Genomic DNA, 26,762 nt, shown 5'->3' on the forward strand with positions numbered 1-26,762 from the left:
GCCCAAATGGCAATTAGTTTAATATTTCTTTGAGAGCTTATCGAATAATTATAAGGGCATGGTTGATACTTCCATGGGTGGCTCTTACATTGATAGGCATGAGGATGACGTATGGTGTCTCTATGAAAGTATGAGTGAAAATTCTTTGCATAGAACATTGTCATCAAAGAATGGTAGAAATTCACAAGGTAGGAAGAGTGTAGGCTTACATCAAGTCGAACATTCAAATGAAATAGCCGCCGAAATGAAGTCTTTGTCTCAAAGGTTTGATCAATTTTTGATTAACCAGAACTCAGCGAACCAAGTATCTTCCTTTCCTAACCATTCTCATCGTGCATCAAATGAAACTTGTATGACTTGTTCTAGTATTCTTCATTCTACTTCTCATTGTCCTCATGGACAAATGCAAAGTGAACCTAATGAACAAGTCAATGCGGCTTTTGTGAACCAAGGGAACAATCCTTATGGTACTCATTACAATCCAAGTTGGAGAAATCATCCGAACTTCTCATGGAAAAACCAAGGGGAAGGCTCAAACCCTCCCCAAGGCGGTTTTCAAGGGAAGTATATTCCACCTCCAATGCAAAACCAAGGATCCCAAGGTTATAGGCCATACCAATCACAAGGGAATCAATTCTCTAATTCTCATTTTCCCAACCAATCATATTCCTAAGGTAATTCTCGAAATCCCGTTTTTGAAGAGAAAGTTTTAAATGCTTTGGGCACTTTAGAGGCTAACACACAATTGCTTCATTCTCACTCTCAATCTATTGCAAAGCTAGAAACCCAAGTAGGGCAAATAGCTAGCACTCTTAATGCTAGAGAGAAGGGAAAGATGCCTATTAATGCCCCACCTAAGCAACAATGTGTTGTGGAAACCCATTCCTCATCGGAAGGGCCTACCATTGAACATGTTAATGCGGTGACTACCTTGCGGAGTGGTAGAGTTGTGGACAATCAAGTAGAAATAACCAATGAAGAGAGTGAACCGGTGCAACCACAAGTTGTCACCCGTCCCGTTTCACATTCTATTCCTCATTCATTACATGTGCATGATCTTATAAATGAGAAAGCTGAAAAATGTGATTTGAAAAGCGATCTTGAAAATGATCCATTGAAGAAAGTTTTGAAAAATGATGTTAAGAAAATTTTGTTAAAAAATGATTTGAAACAAAATAATTTGAAAACTTCTTGTGTTGAAGTGAGTTCAAAAGAAAATTTTGCAAAAGTGTTTGAACCAAAGGTTCCATTTCCGGACGCCTTGAAAGGGTACATTTCAAAATAAAAGCAAAAGTCAAGACCAATGAGATTTTGGAAATGTTTGGGCAAGTAAAAGTTAATCTCCTACTTTTAGATGCAATCAAGCAAATTCCGACTTATGCCAAGTTTTTAAAAGATCTTTGCACCCAAAAGCAAAAGAACAAAAGCCAAGCACCAAAAAAGGTGGTTTTGATCGAGCAAGTAAGCTCAATTTTGCAACATAACACTCTTCCAAAGTTTAAGGACCCCAGTTCACCCACTACATCATGCATCATTGGTGAACATATCATTAATCGGGCACTTATTGACTTAGGAGCAAGTGTTAACCTTCTTCCTTACTCGGTTTATGTCAAACTAGGCTTAGGTGAATTGAAACCGAAGTCGGTAGTTTTGCAACTTGCCGACCGATCCATTAAAAAGCCTAGAGGTGTCATTGAAGATGTTTTGATTAAGTTGAGTCATGCTCAAACTTAACTCTCAAGCTCTCATTCTTCAACCATGCATGTCTTGCGTAGCCACAAGCATACCTCCAGTATTTGTGTCAAACTCTAAATTCTTTCCAAAAGCAACCTCAGAAATTCCAAAATTTGACATCTCCTTCAGCAACCTTCTCCAACTGCCCACAAACCACCGGCTGGTAACGGAAAGTCATCTTCTCACCCTTGTAAAGAATAGGACGTCCTTAACTTTTCCTTGCATCTCTGTTGTGACCAACTACTTGCCTCCCACGTATCTTAGTGGTACTCGAATGGACTATCTCATTGCCACCAAGATTATTATAAGTCAATATCACACATGTCCTCATGGATCTGCCTCCCTATAAGGACTGCTGCAATTTCAGTTGCCATCTGAAAATGGATTTCATTTTCCCACCATGTTGTGTAGTCCCCTCACAACCCTTTTGAGAACTAAGATCGTCACTCCTCTTTCTAACTCTTCTTTTACCAAGACCTGAACACAGATTTCTGCTAGCTGTAGAAGACCCTGTAGAAGCTCCACTTGTTACTGTATTCCTTTAGAGAAGATACAAATTTTTCACCTTGGTACCCTGTAGCACCACAAGAGAATCCATCACGACCATCATTACTCCACCTTCTATTACAACCTTGTAACCTTTGGAGTCTAGCACACCTACTGAAATAAGATTCATCTTCAGATCTAGTACATGTCGCACATCTGATAATGTTCTCACCAACCCATTGTGCGTCTTGATCTTAACTGTTCCAATTCCCAAAATTTTGAAAGCTTTCCTGTCCGCAGTCAAAATCGAACCACCTTTCACCTCTTTATAGGAAGAGAAAGAATCCCTACCGGAACACATATGAACTGAACAACCAGAATCAAGAATCCAACTGTCATTAAATGACATACTTGAACACAAGGTTGTCATGAGAACATAATCGTCAGTTTCTGAATCACTCGTTGCAGCAGTTGCCACAGAAGCTGCTTCCTGAACCTTCTCTTTCCCATTCTCATTCTATGCCTTTAGTTTGGGACAGTGCTTGATGATGTGCCCTATCTCGTGACAGTAGTAACATTCCACATTTTTATGCGATCTAGATTTGCCTCTACTACCAGAACCCTTTGTCCCACCTTTGCCTCTTACAAATAGACCCTCGGCCTTTTCATCTCTAATATTCTCAGACACCTTTTTCCTCAACTCCTGAGAGTTCAATGAAAATTTAACATCCTCCATAATAACAATGTCTTTTCCATAGAGTAATGTGGTAACAAAATGCTCATAGGAAAGAGGCAAAGAACACAACAAAATAAGGGTTTGATCCTCGTCATCAATTTTAATATCAGTATTTTTCAAATCCATAACAATAGAATTGAAATTATCAATATGCTCTTTAGGAGGCATACCTTCCTTCATACGAAGGGTGTAGAGTCTCTGTTTCAGGTAGAGTCTGTTGGTGAGAGACTTCGTCATATACAGACTTTCTAATTTCAGCCATAACTTTGCTGCCGTGTCTTCATCAATAACTTCACGCGGCACTTCATCAGTTAAATTCAAAATAATCGCACTGCGCGCCTTTTCATCGACCTCATCCTTGTCTTCATCGGACATAGTTGTTGGCAACTTGTCCTTCTCGAACAGTACCTTCTTTAGACCTTGCTGAGTCAGCAGGACCTGCATCTTAATGCGCCAAAGACTAAAACTAATCTTGCCATCAAATTTCTCAATCTCATATCTGGTCGACATCTCAAAAAACTCTCCAAAAATATTTCTCGGTGAATAGTACCATATTTGTGAATAGTACCCGAAAAGTATCTGTGAACAGTACCGTATATGTGAACAGTATCTGTACACAATACACGAACCCAAGCTCTGATACCAGTTTGTTATGAAAATAAGGATCGAATAGGAGTTTTGAGAACAAAAGAGAAAATTAAAGACAAGAAAAATAAAATGGCACACACATAAACAAGACAAAGATTTATACGTGGTTCGGCTATGCCTACGTCCACGGGGAGAAGACAGAATAATATTTCACTATAGAAATAAAGAGATACAAGGCAAAGTAGCTCACACCCAAAATCTTTCACTCTAATACTCATATTGATAAACTCATAATTGATGATTTTGAATGATCCTCGGATGACATGGGCTAGGCTATTTATAGCCAACATATCTTCACACATCAATTCTGGACTTGGAGACCACTCAATAGGCTGGACTTGTTGACCACGCATGAGAAGCTTGCAGAATACACTCCTTGGCTGCCAAGAATGATGAAGTAATGGGTGATTCAAAAAGTGATGAAATTGCTGACATCAGTTTGAGCCATAAAAGTCAATACCCTTGACAAACTGCAAACATTTACGAAGATTGTGGATAGAAGAAAATCCTCTAAATGGTATCCTTCCGGTTTCCATTGGGAATCTGTCCACTTTGCTTCAAAATATCAATGTAAGGCACTGTGAAATTAAAGGTAGCATTCCAAATCATATCGGGAACTTAAGTAATTTGGCTTTCTTACGTCTAAATGGTAATGGCGTCACTGGATCTATTCCGAAGACAATGAAACAGTTGCAAAAGCTTAAAATTTTAGATCTTCAAGATAACAGGATACAAGGGCTGATTCCAAATGATCTCTGCCACTTACAGAACCTGGGTTCATTAGCTTTGAGTGAAAATGAGCTTTTTGGTCAGATTTTAACTTGCTTAAGAAATTTTACATTTCTGAGAGAAATCTTTCTTGACTCCAACAAATTAACCTCAATAATACCCACAAATCTGTTCAACCTCGAAGATATTTTGTATCTAAACTTGTCCTCAAATTATTTAAGTGATTATCTTCCCCCACATATTGGAAGGCTAAAGGCTGTAATCCAAATAGATCTGTCAGTGAATAACTTCTCAAGTAATATCCCTAGCGAGGTTGGTGGTCTGCAAACCTTAGCTGATCTTTCTTTGGCACATAATAGATTACAAGGACCTGTTCCTGAGTCATTTGGCAACTTGATAAGTTTGCAATCCTTGGATCTATCTTACAACAATCTCTCAGGCGTAATTCCCAAGTCAATTGAGTCACTCTTGCATCTTTAGTATTTCAATGCATCTTTGAACGGGTTAAGAGGACAAATTCCCACCGGAGGTCCATTTGCAAGCTTCACAATTCAATCCTTTATGTTGAATGAAGCACTATGTGGTGCCCCGAAGTTGCAAATCCCACCATGCCATTCTAGCTCTCTTCATAAATCAAGGACAAAAAGAATGCTTCTGCTTATATACATTTTGTTGCCAATTGCTTTAATTGCCTTAACCTTCATACTTGTATCAATAAGGTGCCAAAAGAGAGAGAGAACTCCACCTCAAACGGAGTTGTTACCCACACTAGCACATGGAAGAATTGCATACCAAGAACTTCTACGTGCTACTGATGGTTTTAGTGATAGCAACTTGCTTGGAACGAGAAGTTTTGGTTCTGTTTACAGAGGTACATTTACAGATGGCACCATTTTAGCAATTAAGGTATTCAATTTGCAACTAGAAGGTGCATCCAAGAGTTTTGATACGAAATGTGAAATGTTGCGGAATATTCGTCACAGAAATCTTACCAAAGTTATCAACAGCTGCTCTAACCTAGATTTCAAAGCCTTGGTACTCCAGTACATGCCTAATGGGAGTCTTGAAAAGTGGTTGTATTCTCATAACTACTTCTTAAATATCTTGCAGAGATTAGACATAATGACAGATTTGGCATGTGCACTAGACTACCTCCACCATGGTTATTCAACACCACTGGTTCATTGTGATTTGAAGCCCAGTAATGTGCTGCTAGATGAAGATATGGTTGCGCATCTTTGTGATTTTGGCATTGCAAAATTTTTAGGTGAGGGGGAGAGTATTGCGCACCCCAATACTCTAGCTACATTGGGATATATTGCACCAGGTGTAGCATTTAACTCTAGTTTTCATTCAAATCTTACTTTAGGTTTTCTTTTCTTTTTTATCGTGACAATATTTTTAGTTGGAGCTTAATATGCTTTCCTTCCACATATTACTAACTCTTTTGATTAATTTTGATGTTGAATGTAGAATATGGATTAGAAGGATTTGTATCCACAAGGTGCAATATTTACAGTTACAGTATTATGTTAATGGAAACGTTTACCAGAACTAAACCCACTGATGAAATGTTTGCCGGAGATTTGAGCTTGAATTTGATACCCCCTAATTTCGGAACACGGTTTGATCAAATCCGCGCACAAAATTAAGGGATATCAAAACAATTAAAGTATTTCAAACAAGCACAGAGTACAAAAAGAAAATAAAAAGAATAAATAACTCGCTGAAGGAAAATCTATTAAATAATAAATCCATTAATAACTCTCGAATGGTTACAGCTCAGGAATCCCGTAACTCAAGGACCCCTTAACCAAACTCCATTATCCAGAAATTCATCACTACATACTGAAGTAATAATATCCTACTTTGAAATAAAATAGAAAGAATGGATAAGTCCTCCAGCTACGGATCCTCAACCTTAAGACTTGGAACTTCTAGTAACCTGAAAAACAAATCGTGGGTTAAACCCTACGAGCAAGTTCACTCTACTAGACCTCTGAAAACCAATAAATAGATCATCTCTGATCAAAACCAAACCTAATAAAGTTTTAACTTTAATAAAGCACGATATACATATCTATATATAATTATATATGCTATACTAATCACATCCATTAATAGGTTTGTTAAATTTCCATACCTATTAAATAATTATTAAAATAATAATCATTCCTAGACCAATCTACTATTTATTTTGAAAAGAAATACATTTAACCTTAATCACATCCTAGTCAGTTGTTTAATCATTTAAGCAATAAATTATAACAAAAAAAATATTATATTAAATTCCAAAACCCGATAATGATTTTAATTATTTAAATCACATATCCAAAATCTAAGCTTTGACAAATCATTCATGTCTTTACCAGTATTATTTTATTAATATGTATAAAATAATACACTAACCTGTAAGTACTAGACTATTCTAATTTAAGAATATCTAATCCTAATCCAACCTATACATATAATAACCATAGATGATATTTTATTCATCTAACACACAATAATATAATTACACTTTGGCAAATCAACCATGCCATTATAAATATATTTGTTTATATATTGGCAACTCAATCATACCTCCTTAAGTATATTTATTTATACTTTTGGCAAATCAACCATGCTATTATAAATATATTTATTTATATATTGGCAACTCAACCATGCCTCTTATGTATGTATTTTATTCATACAAATACTTAGGCAATATATTTATGCCTATGGCAACTCACCCATGCCTACAATTCAACCATGTACCAACTTTAAACTTAACGATAAATTAAATCACACACAGACAACTCATATATTGTAATAAGCATAACATTACTTTACTAACCAGCTTATCCAGATATACCAAATAAGAATAATTAAAATTAATCACCTTAAATGAGATATATACACACACATATATATTATATAATATATGTGTATAATATATATATATATATATATATAAACTATATATATACATATATAACTATACACATATATAAATTATATACATATATATATATATATATATATATATATATATATATATATATCCACTTCCTTCCGTAATAAATCATTAATTTATTATATTTATGCAAATTAAATGCTACTAAATATGTCAGAAATAGTTTCCCCTAAATACTCCATCTCGATTTAAATAGTTTTCCAACACCGTCTTACTAAAACGTAAATATCTCCTAGTAGGATGAGAATCTGATAATGAAATTGGTACCATTGAAAAGAGTACGAAAAATCCTTAAATTTGAGCTCAAGAATGACTCAATTTCGATTTAAGATGACTAAATTATGACCATTTAAATTTCAAGTAACAAAATAAGTAAAATAATAGGCTGAGCTCAATCGATACTATGAGCGCGTTCACACCGGATTAAAGACTAAGATGCTGACATGTGGCGCACTCTGATTCAACGCTGCATCAACTCTGATAGTGCGCGCCGCACCAGATCGTTTCTCGCAGCTGCATGGTTCTCCATGCGCCTGCGCTGCACTAAATCCGTTCTCTATTAAATCAATCGACATCTAAGGCTCAGACTTGTAGCACACTGAATCTCCATGAACTCGCACCACGCCCAATCAATCCACATACATTTAAATACTCCAATGGGCTAGATTAGTGTGTGCACCATGATAATATGAACCGTCTCACACTAGATAATAACCCTATTGTTGCCCCTGGACTACGCTGATAGTACAGACACCACTTTTATATATACTAGGAAAAGGCACGTGCGATGCACGTGTTTAATGTTTTGTAGATAATGTGATAGAGTTTTATAAAAAATAAAACACCCAATTTGTGGTAGATTTTATAAAAATTATTTTATTTTCTTTAAATATATTCTTGTTTAATTATATTTTCTTTTATTAAAATAAACTCATAATAAATAGGTTATATGTATTAGAATTTTATAGGAAACTCTTTTAAAAACTCTTTTTATATTAATTAATAAATATTTTTTTATATTAATAATTCTTGTCTAATTAGATTTCAATAAATAAATAAATAGGTAATTTGTGTTGGAGTTTTATAGAAACTCTTTAAAACCTCTTTTTATATCAATTAATAAATAATTTTTTATATTAACAATACTTGTCTAATTAGATTTCCTTTTATTAAAAAACTTAAAATAAATAGATAAATAGGTAATTTCTATTAGAGTTTTTATAGAAAATCTTAAAATATATCTTTGTCTAATGTATTATAATTTTATTGAAAATAAAATAGGTAATTTGTGATAGAGGTATTCTAGCCTAATTATATTTTCTTTTATTCAAAAACTTATAATAAATAAATAAATAGGTAATTTGTGTTAGAGTTTAATAGAAACTCTTTTAAAAACTCTTTTTATATCAATTAATAAATATTTTTAAATTTTAATAATTCTTGTCAAATTAAATTAGCTTTTATTATTAAAAAAAAAAAAAAAAGGTAGTTTGTGACAGAGTTTTAGAAAAATTATTTTATTTTTTATATCAATTAAAAAATATTTTTTATATTAATAATTCTTGTCTAATTAGAATTTCTTTTATTAAAAAACTTATAGTAAATAAATAAATAGGTAATTTGTATTAGAGTTTAACTTAAACTCTTTTAAAAATTCTTTTTATATCAATTAATAAATATTTTTATTTTAATAATTCTTGTCTAATTAGATTTACTTTTATTAAAAAAAAAATTCATAATAAATAGATAAATTGGTAATTTGTGTTAGAGTTTTTTTATAGAAACACTTTTGGACCTCTTTTTATATCAATTAATAAATAATTTTTTATATTAGTAATACTTGTCTAATTATATTTCATTTTATTAAAAAACTCACAATAAATAGATAAATAGGTAATTTGTGTTAGAGTTTTATATAAAATCTTTATTATGTAGATTTTAGTGTTTATATTTTTTTTATATAAATAAATAAATACTGAAACTCTTTACACATCTAATAATAGTATAGTTAAAAACTCTTTGGCAGAGCTTCTCTATTTTGCTCTGTAATTCTAAATTTCTAGAATTCTCAATTTCTGTACTCCTTCCTCCTTCCTCCATGTCTCTATTTATAGGCTTCTTGGATTAATAGGATTATGACATGTGTCCTTTTCTTATAATGACATAATCATAACTGAGCGGGCCGGTTATATTGTGATAATTATCCATAAAAAATAACTATTCTTTTTATATTGAACTAAAAATAAGAGCTTTATATAGAATGTGATTGATATTATTAGGTAATTTTGCAATTAATAAATATTTTTTATTTTAATAATTCTTGTCTAATTAGATTTACTTTTATTAAAAAAAAACTCATAATAAATAGATAAATAAGTAATTTGTATTAGAGATTTATAGAAATTCTTTTAAAACCTATTTTTTTATCAATTAATAAATAATTTCTAATATTAATAATACTTGTCTAATTAGATATCATTTTATTAAAAAATTCATAATAAATAGATAAATAGGTAATTTGTATTAGAGTTTTATACAAACTCTTTAAATATATCTTTATCTAGTGTGATAGAGTTTTATTGAAAATAAAATAGGTAATTTGTGATAGATTTTTATAAAAATTATTTTATTTTCTTTAAATATATCATTGTCTAATTAGATTTAATTTTATTAAGAAACTCATAATAAAAGCTAATTTGTGGTAGAGTTTTAGAAAAATTATTTTGTTTTATATATCAATTAATAAATATTTTTTTATATTAATAATTATTGTCCAGTTAGATTTTCTTTTATTTAAAATTCATAATAATAAATAGATAAATAGGTTAATTTAAATTTTATTATCTAGATTTTAGTTTTTTAAATATTTTTTTATATAAATAAATAAATACTTAAATACTGAAACTCTTTGCACATGTAATAATAGTATAGATAAAAACTCTTTTTATATCAATTAATAAATATTTTTTATATAAATAAATAAATATTGAAATACTGAAATTCTTTGGAGAGTTTCTGTATTTTACTCTAGAATTCTGAATTTCTAGAATTTTCAATTTCTGTACCATTTCTTCCTTCCTCCATGCCTCTATTTATAGGCTTCTTAGATTAGTAAGATGATGAAATGTGTCCTTTTCTGATAATTACATAATCATAACTGGCATGGGAGTTATATAGAATGTGATTGATTTTATTAGGTAATTTTTAGAGTTTTATAGAAACTATTTTTACAAAAACTATTGTTAAATCAATTAATAAATATTTTTTTATATAAATAAATAAATATTGAAATACTGAAACACGTTGCATTATTTTATTAGGTAATTTTTAATTAATAAATATTTTTTATTTTAATAATTATTGTCTAATTAGATTTACTTTTATTAAAAAACTCATAATCAATAGATAAATAAGTAATTTGTGTTAGAGTTTTAAAGAAACTCTTTTAAAACCTCTTTTTATATCCATTAATAAATAATTTTTTATATTAATAAATAATTTGTACTTAAATACTGAAACTCTTTGTATATCTAATAATAGTGTAGATAAAATCTCTTTTTATATCAAATAGTAAATATTTTTGTATATAAATAAATAAATACTTAGTTTCTATATTTTACTCTAAAATTTTGGATTTCTAGATTTATCAATTTCAATTAATACTGAAACACTTTGCATGATTTTATTAGGTAATTTTTAATTAATAGATATTTTTTATTTTAGAAATTCTTCTCTAATTAGATATAATTTTATTAAAAAACTCATAATAAATAGATAAATAGATAATTTGTGTTAAAGTTTTATAGAAACTCTTTTAAAACCTCTTTTTATATCAATAAATGAATAATTTTTTATATTAACAATACTTGTCTAATTAGATTTCATTTTATTAAAAAACTCATAATAAATAGATAAATAGGTAATTTGTGTTAGAGTTTTATAGAAACTCTTTAAATATATCTTTGTCTAGTGTGATATAGTTTTATTGAAAATAAAATAGGTAATTTGTGATGGAGTTTTATAGAAATTATTTTATTTTCTTTAAATATATCCTTGTCTAATTAGATTTAATTTTACTAAGAAACTCATAATAAAAGCTAATTTATGGTAGAGTTTTAGAAAAATTATTTTGTTTTATATATCAATTAATAAATATTTTTATATTAATAATTCTTGTCTAATTAGATTTTCTTTTATTAAAAAATTCATAATAATAAATAGATAAATAGGTTAATTTAAATTTTATTATGTTAATTTTAGTGTTTTAAATATTTTTTTATATAAATAAATAAATACTTAAATACTAAAACTCTTTGCACATCTAATAATAGTATAGATAAAACTTTTTCTATATCAATTAATAAATATTTTTTTATATAAATAAATTTCCAAGATATCATTTTTAGTGTGGCTTACAGCAATAAACTCACGACTCATTTACATCAAGGATTTTATTAAATTAAAAATATGAAAATTGACAAATAACTTAATATATGGACCATTTGGTCAAGCACAATTGATTATAGATTGAATTTTAATTTTATTAGGTAATTTTGACTTTTATAGAATTTATATCGTGGGATATAATAATTAATGAGAGTTCTTTATTGTGAATTAAACTCTTTTTATATTTTGTTAATTGGAATTAATTTGAATTTTATTAGGTAATTTTGAATTTTATAGAATTTATATCAATTAATAAATAAATACTGAAATTCTTTGCACAAAGGCCGAGAAAGTAGTACTACACTTGATCTTAGCCAAAAGACCAAGAAAGGTTAGCCAAAAGGCCGACCAAAAAAAATTTAGTACTACACTTGATCTTAACCAAAAGGCCGAGAAAGTGTGATTATTGTTTCTTTAACTCTATAGTTTTATAAGAGGCTTTCATGTAATCTTTTTTTATTTAAAATCAATGTGGGACTTTGTAAATTGAATTAAACTCTTTTTATATTTTGTTAATTTGAATTAATTTTAACTTTATTAGGTAATTCTGAGTGTTATAGAATATATATCAATTAATAAATAAATACTGAAATACTGAAACACTGAAACACTTTGCACATTTAATAAATACTGAAACTCTTTGCACAAAGGCCGAGAAAGTAGTACTACACTCGATCTTAACCAAAAGACCAAGAAAGGTTAACCAAAAGGCCGACCAAAAAAAAATTATATTAATTAATAAATAAATACTGAAATACTGAAACACTGAAATACTTTGTACATTTAATAATAGTATATATATATATATATATATATATATATATATATATATATATATATATAACTATTTATCTTATTTTTTATTCACCAATTTTAAATCTTTATTTATATATAGATATAGATTTTTTTTGATAATGTTTGTTTAAGAAATTTAAAACAGTAAAAAAAAAAAAATGGTTTTATTGATACTAAAATGAGAAAAGTGAATTTGCAAGACAACTATCAGATTATATAAACCAAAGGTCGTTGTCCTTGGTCAGAAAAGATCCAAAGATACCGTGTGACTACAATGAAAATACTGACATTGCACTTAGCTTTTGAATAAGACAATTTGATGCATGGGAAGTGAAAGATTAAACCTATATTATCATATAATTAGTATACGATTACATTTTGAATATGAAAACAATTGTGAGAGAGATATGACAAATTTAAGTCACACATTTTTTTTAAATAGGTGCTAAACGTGTTCCTACTCTCGTGTTTCGCGCACTTTCTTGTTCTTAATTTTACTATGTGTGACTTAAATTTTATCACTTTTATAATAACTCATAAGAATTTGAGAATACGGTAAACTAAGTATTAAGAAGGAGGACTCAAAGGGCTTTCTGATCTACCCTTTTCCTTCCAATTTAGGTAGTGAATCAAGCTGGGAAATCAATATCCCGTTTGGTCAGATTTGTTGACCGGTAGAAGTGGATGTTGATGACGAGGTCGCTTGTAAACGCCAAACTAAATATAATGAATGTGTGGTTCAAGAAAAGCCTTTTATGTCAAATTTAAATTTATAAAAATTACTACCAACACCACTACTAACGTAGCAAGAGTGAGTAGGGATCGTCCCAAGGGATTATACGTGTTGGAATTTCAACTTCGACTCTAGCGTACCAAATGATTGCAGAAGAGAGTTGGGTTGGTTGATTACTTCTAGAAAAGAATTAATTAAAATGCAATAAAAATAAAACTAAGTAGAGATAGGGATTTAAGAGATGAGAAGGAAAGTTCTTGGGGTGTAGAGATCACCACCAAACAATATTATTCCAAACCATAATCAAGTGACTAATGAGGGAAATGAATGTGTTGCAACAATGTTGTGTGTGTAAAAGACATTCAATTGGCAAGGGTGACTCAACAAGTGCAATTTGTCTCAATCAACATGTGTGAGGCCACAATACATCTATTGGTAGAGGAATATATTGTCTAAACATCATGTGAAGATAACAAAATAACAATTCAAGTCATTGAACCTTTCATTAAGCTCATAGTCCAAGCAATCCATAAGGATGACTTAGTTAAATATGCATTATCTAAACATCAAGTGAGAGGTACAAAATATCTATTGGGAGAGGAATAAATTGTCTAAACACATGTGAAAGATACAACATATCATAACTAGTCATTAATCCTTCATTAAGCTCACAATCCACATACAACACAATATTAGAGCAATATGCCATTTGGACTCACAAGCATGGAACATCAAACATCAAGAGTAGATTGTCCTCCCATCTAACATTACACTACCACTACACTAAATCTACACTACTAGCATGAAAATAAAGCTATCTAGACTAAGGGAGAGGCACAAACCATCAAGAATAGGCATAAACCATCAAATGAACCAAAATAGCATTCATTAAGCATATCATCTTGATAATCTCTAGATCTATAGCATCAATACACATAGACATGCATCAAAAACACTAAATTTAGAGATAAGCACATGAATATCCTACTCTAACATACATAGACATATGGATAGAATAGAATAGTCAATTGGAAGCATTAAACCATACAAACTATGAAATAGTCAAGATTTATATATACATGAATGTCAAGATGTATCATACAACACTAATCCCTCAATAATACACAAGATTAGAGTATAGAAAGCATGCTTGGGGCTAACTCTAGCCCCAAGAGGATGTTTAGCCACTCATGGTAGTGATGATCCAACCCTCAAGGGCTAACTCCATGGCTGCTCCTTGTTGGTGAAGATCTTCTCTAATGGTTGCTCTAGCTTCCTCCCTTCCTTCCTCTCCAAGAATAGCCTCCAAGATGATTTTCAATGTGTGACAAGAGACTCTAGAGACTCCCCCAAAAAGTGTATCATATTCCTTATATAGGTAGGTCAAATACACCCCATGATGAGTTGTGGTCGTGCAAGGCATATTCTCCAATGATTGGATGAAGGACGGAATAAATGAGCTGGACTTTAACTTTTTCTCACTGGAGCAAGTTCGATCGATCGAACCTTAACTTGGATCGATCGAAAATGGGTTCGATCGATCGAACTGCATCTTGGATCGATCGAAGTGGTCTGACTCCTCCGGATAAGGACAAGGCTAAGATATTTCGAAGATATTTATGGGGAAAAGGACAAAAGTGGTTGGTAGGCGTACAGCTGTGGATAAGATCAATCATTTGAATAGGACAAAATAGGGTTCGATCGATCGAAGGTTATGTTCGATTGATCGAACTTGGAATTTCAGCAAAGGCCAAGGTTGGATCTATCGAGAAGTACTGTGATCGATCATAGATGTTCGATCGATCTAACTCTAAGTTGGATCGATCGAACTTTTCAACTGCACAACTTTGATTCCTTTTTGCTCCTTTCTTTCTCCACTTTGCTCCCTCCTTTGGTTTATCTCAGGATTGCTTCAATTAAGCTCTTATTTGGCTGAGTTAGCTCAATTTTGGGATTAATGCCTGAAAATATAAATAACACGTAATAAGTCTAAAACGGCAAAGTAAGATAGATAAAGGTACTAGAATGCTTAAGCTTAACGGGTTTAAATGCGCACTTTTCAGTGCTTATCACACCTCCAAACTTAAATATTGCTAGTCCCTAGCAATAAACTAAGAAGTAAAGAAAAGAAATGAACAACTAAACAACTATGAACTAGAAAGCAATAAAATGATAGCGCCACTTTCGTAGGGAACACGATTGCATTTAACATATGCAACAAGTCTTTTAAACCCCTAGGTTACCCCTAGTGGACGAGTGAAGTCTCGTGAGGGTTTCCAGAAATGGTACCCACAAACATTAAGCTCATTCTTTCAAAAGAGGCACCAATATTGCAAACAAGCATTGGGAGAAAACTACCTCAAGTATGCAATTTTTCAACCGTTTCTAAGCAATCTCCCAAAATTTCAATATCAAGCAAGCAAGTATGGTCCTCCACATATCAAGAAAATGATCATGAAAATCGAAACAAGTCTAGAATCCATGTGAGAGGTCCGGCATCAAGTGTGTTGCTATCTTAGCCAACTAGAGAAGTAATCACATCCTTACCCTCAAACTAGTATACAAATCTAGTCCCAATCATCAAGACAAAAAGTGGATCTTTTATTAAAGCTTTATTGTTCTAGGTGCGCTTATTCTTTTCACTCTATTTTTTTTTTATTTTTTTATTTTTTTTATTGAGGATCAAAGATGGAAATATTGTGCAACGTGTTGATCTCTTAAGCTTTCTAGAAGATTCATGTAGCGAGCGTTAGGTTAATGACTCCCAAACCAGATGGCTTTAGGGTATTAGGTGTTAAGACACCCCTACGGACTTACAAACTCAAATCAACTAGGCTACAAATCAAGACAACAACCATCTAATCATTTCCTACTTCTCGCCTTTTGGGAGAAGTCCTCACTTTTATTGCTTTTGCAACTTTTTTTTTTTTTTTTTTTTTAATCAATTATTAACCTAGAGTTTGGGCCCTCCACCTTTCGGCGCGAGAAGTTCACTGCTTAATGAGGCAAGAATCCCGGCTACTCAATGAAAAGGGGTTGTTATCCACCTTTATCAAGAATGAAAGCTTTTAATGCACTACTAGCCCAATTGGGATATAACCAATTCAATAATCAACAAAGCATATACCCCACAAATGAATGCTAGTGTGCACCGGTGCTAGTGTAGAATCCTAGAATGAATCTCAAAACAATCACAGAATCAAGATGATGTGGACCACAAATGCAAGCAAGATATCAATCTTCTGAAAAATTTACTCCTAAATGGCATTCAAAAGGCATACAAGGAGTATTGGACTCTCAAGTCAAGCAATTTTTAAATTTTAAGCAATATAGTCCTCAAAAGATCAAAATCATAACTAACATCAATCTCAAATCTCAATCATGCATTTAAAGCTCAAATCTTAAGTAGAATGCAACAAGACACCTTACCCCCAAACTTAAACCGCATATTGTCCTCAATGTGCAATGAGAACAATGGAAAAAAAGTGGAAAGAGTATACCGTGGTGGTGTAGACATGAAGCCCGGTCATGATCCAATTCGAAAGACGTCTCCCCCAAACTTGGAATCAACAACCTACTCGAATAACCACGCTAGCAAACTCACATCAAATATCAAATAGGATAAGAATAATCAAATCAAGCATTCTAAGGCAATGTAACACATGATGCAAGAGAGATATAAGATCAAGCCCTAACTAAAGTATAAAGTATGCATGACTACACATAAGGGCACAATGATAAATCTTTTTATATTTTTCATTTAATGAAAGCAAGTATATACAAAATGCAAGAAAAATAAAGAATAAAATGCATGAACAAAATATAAAAAGAAAATTAAATAAGGCAAAATGTAATTAAAGAATATATTCAATGTAAGAAATGAAAAACAATATGTGCAATGCAAGAAATGAAAAGGAACATGTACAATGTAAAAAAAAAAAAAAAAAAATGAAAAGAATATGTACAATGCAAGTATATACAAAATTTTCTTACTTCTTGTTTTTCATTTTTTTTTTTTTTTTTAATATATATGTGAAAACATGCAAAGAAAAATGAAAAATGTAAGAAATATGCAAAATGGGTGCTAAGTTTAACGTTTCTAGCAAGACGAAATGCTTCTTTGAAAAACCGTCTTTTTTTTATTATTATTTTTTTAGACAAAACAAATATGTACACAAACAAAAATAAAAAGACAAGTGAATAAAAATAAAAATAAAAATGCAAGAAGTAAAAATGTAAGGAAATAAAGAATGCAATTTTTTTTTTTTTTTTTCGAAATTAAAAATCAAAGTTAAACAAAATATTTTTGGATTTTTGAAAATAAGATAAAAGGAAATAAAATAAAAGAAAAGAAATATTATTATTTTTATTATTTTTATTTATATATATATATATATATATTTTATTTTTAATACCAAGATAGAAGTAACTAAATAAAATAAAAGAAAATAAAAATAGAAATAGGAAAAAGTCAAAAAGTCAAAGGGTCAAAGGGGTAAAGCTGTGATCGATCGAAGATGAAGTTCGATCGATCGAACATGTAAAATTTTAGAGATCCCGAGAGCATGCATTTTGGAATTTGGATGCAGGTCCAAAAATTTTTCTAAGTGTTGAAGCTTGAGATCGATCGAACTGTGAAGTTGGATCGATCGAAAGGTAGTTCGATCGATCGAATCCATAGTTGGATCGATCGAAGAACAATTCGATCAATCGAAGGTGCTCTTGTGATCGATCGAACTGGCACCAAATGCCTAATTTTGATCTGAAAGTGCAGAAAATCCTATGCTAAGCCCCAATGATGGTAACAAGAATGAAAATTTGAAAAATAGATGGAAGAATGTACACAAGAATGAAAAATAAAAAGAAATGAGGGAGGAATAGAGTTGTGAAACTCTACGAATACTAGTGTTTAACGTCTCTAGTAAGACGTTAGGTCAACTCACTAATCAAATGAATCAAAAATTGGATATGAAACATCCTTATTGACCCTCTTTTCACTTTTCTCATTTAATGTCCCACTTATGACAATAAAATCATCCTCCAAAAAAATGACTTGAAAAGAAATAAAAGAGATGATATTGTTCCTTTCATCCACGGTCTTAAAAACAAAATCAATCATGGTTAGGCTTGCCTCTTTGTTGTGTTCTTGAAACACATTCAAATGATCATCCATATTGATAATTGGTGAGGCATTGTCTTTCAAAAACTCATTTGGATTAATAAGAAACACCCTCTCTTCATCCCTCCTCTCCTCCTCATAAATTACCATTTCCTCACCTTCTAAGTAAGCTAAGGAGTCTATTAGAGAGTTTATTTCATTTTTAGAGCTTTTAAAGTCAAAACCACAATTTTTATACATTTCCAAAAGACACTCCTCAAGAGGGTCATTAGAGATAATAGAAGGAAGGCCCTCTTCAACAAGTTCCTCCTCCTTCTCTCCTACCTCAAGTGTGGTCAACATCTCCTCACTCTCTAGAATAGCCATCTCCGAGATAAAATCATAATCAAAACAAGGAAAGTCCTCATTAATCATGTTATGTTCTATTGGATTAGCCACTAACTCACTTGCCACTTCCTCCTCTATACAAGATAGAGTGCTAGGCATTAACTCACTTGTTTCATTCTCCTCACTCTCATCATCCTTATCTATATTCATTGAAGTTCTTGCCATTTTTTCATTTGCCTCTTCCTCCTCATCTTGATGAGAAAGAGTACTTGCAATTTGCTCAACTTGAGCTTCTAAGTTGGCTAAAGCTTGAGAATGATAATTAATAAGTGAAGTGTGTGAAATATGCACATCAAGTAAAGCTAACACTTTTTCTTCAAATCCGGATGAGTACTTAGAAGGTGGTGGAATTGATTCATCATAAAATGGTGGTGGAGGGCAATAGTCATAAGAAGGATTAAATGAGTGATCAAGTCCATAATAAGATGATGCATGAAATGAATTGGACTCAATCTCATAAGGATTAAAACATGATGGAGGAGCATAAGGTGAAGGGATGTAATTCCCCCCGAAACTTGGATCAAACAATTCCTCCATTCACAATTAAAACCCAAATGCAAGAAAAAATTGGCCTCAACAAGGGCCTATGCTTGGACAAAAATTTAGCAATAAAATGAGCCTCAACAAGGGCTATCACAAGCATATAAAGAAGTGAAACAATTAAAATACAAGAGTTCCAAGAATTGCTCACAACGGTCCTTTAGCACTTCAACTCCAAATTTAGCTTTTAAGCTCCAATGATTGCTTTAATTTCCAAAGTTCGCCTTCCTTGTAGTCAAGTACCTAATTGAACAAATAATAATGAGAATCAAGAGAAAAGAATAAACAATGGAAAATAAAATAAAAATAGAAGCAATCTAATGAACACTATTGTCTAGTTTAATTCCAACAAAACCGTTAATCCCCGGCAATGGCGCCAAAATCTGACGACGTCGCTTGTAAACGCCAAACTAAATGTAGTGAATGTGTGGTTCAAGAAAAGCCTTTTATGTCAAATTTAAATTTATAAAAACCACTATCAACACCACTACTAACGTAGCAAGAGTGAGTAGGGATCGTCCCAAGGGATTATACGTGTTGGAATTTCAACTTCGACTCTAGCGTACCAAATGATTGCAAAAGAGAGTTGGGTTGGTTGATTACTTCTAGAAAAGAATTAATTAAAATGCAATAAAAATAAAACTAAGTAGAGATAGTGATTTAAGAGATGAGAAGGAAAGGTCTTGGGGTGTAGAGATCACCACCAAACAATACTATTCCAAACCATAATCAAGTGACTAATGAGGAAAATGAATGTGTTGCAACAATGTTGTGTGTGTAAAAGACATTCAATTGGCAAGGGTGACTCAACAAGTGCAATTTGTCTCAATCAACATGTGTGAGGCCACAATACATCTATTGGTAGAGGAATATATTGTCTAAACATCATGTGAAGATAACAAAATAACAATTCAAGTCATTGAACCTTTCATTAAGCTCATAGTCCAAGCAATCCATAAAGATGACTTAGTTAAACATGTATTATCTAAACATCATGTGAGAGGTACAAAATATCTATTGGGAGATGAATAAATTGTCTAAACACATGTGAAAGATACAACATATCATAACTAGTCATTAATCCTTCATTAAGCTCACAATCCACATACAACACAATATTAGAGGAATATGCCATTTGGACTCACAAGCATGGAACATCAAACATCAAGAGTAGATTGTCCTCCCATCTAACATTACACTACCATTACACTAAATCTACACTACTAGCATGAAAATAAAGTTATCTAGACTAAGGGAGAGGCACAAACCATCAAGAATAGGCATAAACCATCAAATGAACCAAAATAGCATTCATTAAGCATATCATCTTGATAATCTCTAGATCTGTAGCATCAATACACATAGACATGCATCAAAAACACTAAATCTAGAGATAAGCACATGAATATCCTACTCTAGCATACATAGACATTTGGATAGAATAGAATAGTCAATTGGAAGCATTAAACCATACAAACCATGAAATAGTCAAGATTTATATATACATGAATGTTAAGATGTATCATACAACACTAATCCCTCAATAATACACAAGATTAGAGTATAGAAAGCATGCTTGGGGCTAACTCTAGCCCCAAGAGGATGTCTAGCCACTCATGGTAGTGATGATCCAACCCTCAAGGGCTAACTCCATGGCTGCTCCTTGTTGGTGAAGATTTTCTCCAATGGTTGCTCTAGCTTCCTCCCTTCCTTCCTCTCCAAGAATAGCCTCCAAGATGATTTTCAATGTGTGACAAGAGACTCTAGAGACTCCCCCAAAAAGTGTATCATATTCCTTATATAGGTAGGTCAAATACACCCCATGATGAGCTGTGGTCGTGCAAGGCATATTCTCCAATGATTGGATGAAGGACGGAATAAATGAGCTGGACTTTAACTTTTTCTTGCTGGAGGAAGTTCGATCGATCGAACCTTAACTTGGATCGATCGAAAATGGGTTCGATTGATCGAACTGCATCTTAGATCGATCAAAGTGGTCTGACTCCTCCGAATAAGGACAAGGCTAAGATATTTCGAAGATATTTATGGGGAAAAGGACAAAAGTGGTTGGTAGGCGTACAGCTGTGGATAAGATCAATCATTTGAATAGGACAAAATAGGGTTCGATCGATTGAAGGTTATGTTCGATCGATCGAACTTGGAATTTCAGCAAAGGCCAAGGTTGGATCTATCGAGAAGTACTGTAATCGATCATAGATGTTCGATCGATCTAACTCTAAGTTGGATCGATCGAACTTTTCAGCTGCACAACTTTGATTCCTTTTTGCTCCTTTCTTTCTCCACTTTGCTCCCTCCTTTGGTTTATCTCAGGATTACTTCAATTAAGCTCTTATTTGGCTGAGTTAGCTCAATTTTGGGATTAGTGCCTGAAAATATAAATAACACGTAATAAGTCTAAAATGGCAAAGTAAGATAGATAAAGGTACTAGAATGCTTAAGCTTAACATGTTTAAATGCGCACTTTTCAGTGCTCATCAATTGACTTCTCGTTCAAACTGTTGTTGGATCCATAAACCTAATAAGACTGTTTTATATAGAATGTGATTGATTTTATTAGGTAATTTTTAGAGTATTATAGAAACTATTTTTACAAAACTATTTTTATATCAATGAATAAATATTTTTCTATATAAATACATAAATACTATAATACAGAAACACTTTGCATGATTTTATTAGGTAATTTTGAATTAATAAATATTTTTGATTTTAATAATTTTTGTCTAATTAGATTTACTTTTATTAAAAAAACTCATAATAAATAGATAAATAGGTAATTTGTACTTAAATACTGAAACTCTTTGCACATCTAATAATAGTATAGATAAAAACTCTTTTTATATCAATTAATAAATATTTTTTTATATAAATAAATAAATAATAAAACTCTTTGGACATAATCATAACTGGGGCGGGCCAGTTATATTGTGATAATTATCGATAAAAAATAACTATTCTTTTTATATTGAACTAAAGATTAGAGTTTTATATAGAATGTGATTGATTTTATTAAGTAATTTTTAGAGTTTTATAGAAACTATTTTTACAAAAACTATTTTTATATCAATTAATAAATATTTTTTTATATAGATAAATAAATACTGAAATACTGAAACACTTTGCATGATTTTATTAGGTAATTTTTAATGAGAGTTCTTTATTGGGAATTAAACTCTTTTTATATTTTGTTAATCTGAATTTTATTAGGTAATTTTGAGTTTTATAGAAATTATATCAATTAATAAATAAAAACTAAAACTCCTTGCACAAAGACCGAGAAAGTAGTACTACACTTGATCTTAGCCAAAAGACCAAGAAAAGTTAACCAAAAGGCCGACCCAAAAAAATTTAGTACTACGCTTGATCTTAGCCAAAAGGCCGAGAAGGTGTGATTATTTTTTCTTTAGCTCTATAACTTTATAAGAGGCTTTCATGTAATCTTTTTTATTTAAAACCGATGTGGGACTTTGTAATTTGAATTAAACTCTTTTTATATTTTGTTAATTTGAATTTTATTATGTAATTTTGAGTGTTATAGAATTTATATCAATTAATAAATAAATACTGAAATACTGAAACACTTTGCACATTTAATAATAGTATAGATAAACAGACTTATATATATACCATATATATAAACAGACGGTATATATATATATATATATATATATATATATATATATATATATATATTTCCAATAAATATAAAAAAAATTCTAATAAATTCCCAAAAATACCAGAAATATATCAGAAAATTCCAAAAAATTTTAGAAAAATTCCAGAAATTCCGGAAACCATAAATAACAGTCTTGGGTCATAAATCAACCTATAAATTGATTTAAAATTTACACAACACCTATATATTACAATTAAACATCAAAACTCCAAAAAAATTACATAATAATAATTCATGTTTTTAACTATTCCGATTAAATCCTGTTTTAGTCAAATAAAATTATTTTAATGTATTTGATTAATCCGTTCTAACCATGATTTAAATTAATAAATTTAATCTAAAGCCTTGATACTCAAGGTGAAATACTTATGAGTTTTAAGAGGAAAAATAAAGAAAACTCGCCTGAAGGTTTCAAAACAAAACCGACACTTCAAGCATTAATCATCTCTTCGAAATCCGACGTCTCTTTCTTAGATCCGGCCTCCACCTTGTCAGCCCTCTCTTCTTCGCTCTCTACCTCTCTTATTTTTTTAACGTGACAAACTTGTTAACCCTAAAGCCTTATGTGTATATTTATACACATTGAAACCTAAATCATATTCCAACTAGGACTACCTAATAAGATAATAACCTTAAAATAATATAATATATATAACATATATTATATTACACACATATATATATTTATCTTCCATAATTAACCATTAGTTAATTAAATCATATAAACCTATATATATCCATAAATATATATCTCTATATATACACATTAAAACCTAATTCCAACTAGGATTATGAATTAAAAATAATAATTTTTAAATAATTTATATCTATATATATATATATATATATATATATATACCTTCCATAATTAACCCATTGGTTAATTAAATCGTATATACCTATATATATCAATAAATATATATATCTATATATATATTCTTTCATAACACTTATTAATTAATTATATTTATATATAATTAAATATATATTTATAATTATATAAAAATGATTATTTAAATTATCATAAAACCATGGGCTTTATTAATTAACCCAATAAGGCCTCCTTCAAGCCCAAGACCATATCCTTTGGTCTAACTTTCCTTAAGTCCAAATCGAATTAATTTAACTAAGTCAAATAATTAAATAAACACGTAAATTAAATAATCTAATTACATGAAGTACATAAACAAAACAAGAAATTACAATCAAGTCGCAACATACCAATAAAATCAATACATCAACAATTCAATCAATAATTAAGTACATACATAACAATCATCATATCAATAATTCACTCAATATAAATAAAATAAAACAATTAATCTAAGCACTCAATTAATTAAAAATTAAAATAAACACAATTAATTCAAATGAAATCAAATAAATCACTTAAAAATAAAATAAAAGTAATTAATTCTAATTAATAAATCCTTTAAAATATCGGGGTATTACATTGAAGCTATGGGTAAGTGAGTCACTACCTAATGCGATGATTCAAGTAATAGATGCCAACTTGCTCAGGCTAGAGGAAGGACGCAAAGGTGCAGTGTGTATCATCCATCATGCAATTGGCTCTAAATTGTTGTGCAGAATCACCTCAGGAGAGGATCAACATGAGAGAAGCTCTAGCAGCACTAAAGAAGATCAGACATCAGTTTACGCAAGCCGTGAAAGGTGAGAAACATGAAGGTATCTATCTTGTGTTGCTATTACTTGTGATTTACGTGCCACTAGTTCTACTAAGTTTCTATTTGTCCAAGAATGCCTATATCCAGGAATAGGTAAGAAAAAATACTCATATGTTATTTGCTGATAGCATGATTTTATTGCAACAGATTGCATTGCTTTGAGAGGTGAAAGTGTTGGTAGCTCCTCTGAACCATGATACTGGAACTATGTCTCAAAGACACTGCTCTATAAGATAGATAATCAAGGTGGATTGCTCGTCGCTGGTGGAGGCACACGTATGTTGTTGGTTCATTTTATATGGTTACCAATGTTGATTATTACTAATGTTATTTGATTAACGAATTTCTTGTCTTCTAAACAACAACATCGAAAAAAGGTGAACGGATTAAATTATGATTACCAATGTTGATTATTGCGGACACATAGTTCAAGGGACCTTAAAAGTTCAAATAATCTCAAACTTGCTTATTTTTTGGGAAGAATTTAATAGAAATTCTTCAATGGGAACTGCTTTTTGCAGTAGGGTTTGCCTAAAAAGGACCATATTTAACTCCATTAGTGTATAATAAAGTGTTTCAAAGTAATCTATGTATAACTTTATGTTTTTGAGTTTGTAAGCATGCCCAGAATTATTATAAGCCTGTGTTTATCCTAGGAAGATTGGTTTCACTGAGAAAGAGGCAAGCTCATACTTAACGTACATGGAAAATATCACTGAGTGAATATACTTAAAAGTAATCTACAAACTTCTTCTTTTTTCATTTTATCTTGATGATATTTAAAGTACTTGGAAAATATCACTGAGTGAATATACTTAGGTGTGTTCGACTACATGAAATTGAAGCCTTGGAATTAGAATTGGTGAAATTTAAGAAATTTTTTGTTCGATTTCTTAGTTGTTTTTTCTTAAATTTCACCAATTGTAATTTTAAGATTCCAATTCCATGCAACCAAGCACACCATAAAGATAATTTACAAACTTATATTCTCTTTTCATTTTGTCTTGATTGATCACATAACTATTAACTATTAAAGTGAAAATTTTTTGAGTTTTGTAGCTTAAGGAGAATAAATAGTAAACTAAACCAACTTAAAGTACTAGAAAAATATCACTGAGGGTAGGAATTTGATGAAAGAATTCATAATACCAAAATAATATGAGACGTCATATTTTGTTCTTTCAAGGTTTATTGCTACATCTAGTTATTTAGAAGTTTTTGGAAGTTTTTGGAGTTAACAAACAGTTATTTGGCCAACTATAAAAGAAGCAAAAACAAAGAATTCGTGTAGCAGAAATGAGGATGCTAAGATGGATGACAGGAGTGACAGGAAGAGATTGGGTTACAAACCAAAAATATGAAGTTGAAATTTGGTGTGACAACTATTAGTGATAAGATTAGAGAGTAGACTTAGATGGTATGAACATATACACAGAAAACCCATAGATACATTGGTGAGAAGAAGAAGCTTAATTTACATAGAGGGTAGGAGGCAGAGAAGGCGCCCATAATTAACATGGGGATGAAATCATTAGAGATGATTTTTAAAAGTTAAATATTAGAGGACAGATTACTTGTAATAAAAAAGAACCCAAAATTAACATGAGATGAAATCAATAGAGATGATTTTAAATATTAGAGGAGTAATAACGAAGAATGGGAAAAGAGAATTCATGTGGCTGCTCCTATTCATAATAGGATCAAGACAAGGAAGATGATGATAATTAGTTAGAATAAGTTTTGAGTTCCAAAATCTCATTGAGGTTCACAGAACCTATAGAGTTGATAAACATTGATTCAACTGATCATTGAAATTTTGAAAACCTATTATTGACCCGTTGGATTTTATTGTGAATTTGAGGTTAATTATGTATTGAAGATCAATCTTGCATTCATACTTATTATGTCCCAAAGTATTTTTTCTTTTTCTTTTTTTAATAATGGAATCAAATCAAAAGAACATGATTTATGGACTTTTTACTCCAGACGGGGAAAAAATTAATTAGTTGAGAGATCACTTCCACAATTTTGTCCATCATGAAGAGAAAATGATAACTAAAGTTGT

The 26,762-nt window shown here is 30.8% G+C and overlaps 1 protein-coding gene across 1 annotated transcript; it reads left to right on the forward strand.

The window, feature by feature from the left end:
- Positions 1–4,285: 4,285 nt before the first annotated feature.
- Positions 4,286–24,894, forward strand: LOC132270432 (leucine-rich repeat receptor-like serine/threonine-protein kinase BAM1). Its single transcript, XM_059771612.1, has 5 exons — positions 4,286–4,785; positions 5,053–5,239; positions 5,444–5,660; positions 24,600–24,698; positions 24,845–24,894. The coding sequence occupies exons 1-5, from the start codon at positions 4,286–4,288 to the stop codon at positions 24,892–24,894; spliced, it is 1,053 nt and encodes a 350-aa protein (XP_059627595.1).
- The last annotated feature ends 1,868 nt before the right edge of the window (positions 24,895–26,762 follow it).

This window comes from Cornus florida, unplaced genomic scaffold (genome assembly GCF_030987335.1).
Source record: "Cornus florida cultivar Cherokee Brave unplaced genomic scaffold, ASM3098733v1 CherokeeBrave_3.0.0_Hap2_Chr08, whole genome shotgun sequence".
Lineage (NCBI taxonomy): Eukaryota > Viridiplantae > Streptophyta > Magnoliopsida > Cornales > Cornaceae > Cornus > Cornus florida.

Coding starts and splice junctions, on each gene's coding strand:
- LOC132270432 (XM_059771612.1), top strand. CDS start 4,286: ATGAAACAGTTGCAAAAGCTTAAAATTTTAGATCTTCAAGATAACAGG. Junction 5,240..5,443: donor GCACCATTTTAGCAATTAAG/GTATTCAATTTG, acceptor AATATCTTGCAG/AGATTAGACATAATGACAGA. Junction 24,699..24,844: donor GAAAGGTGAGAAACATGAAG/GTATCTATCTTG, acceptor TTATTGCAACAG/ATTGCATTGCTTTGAGAGGT.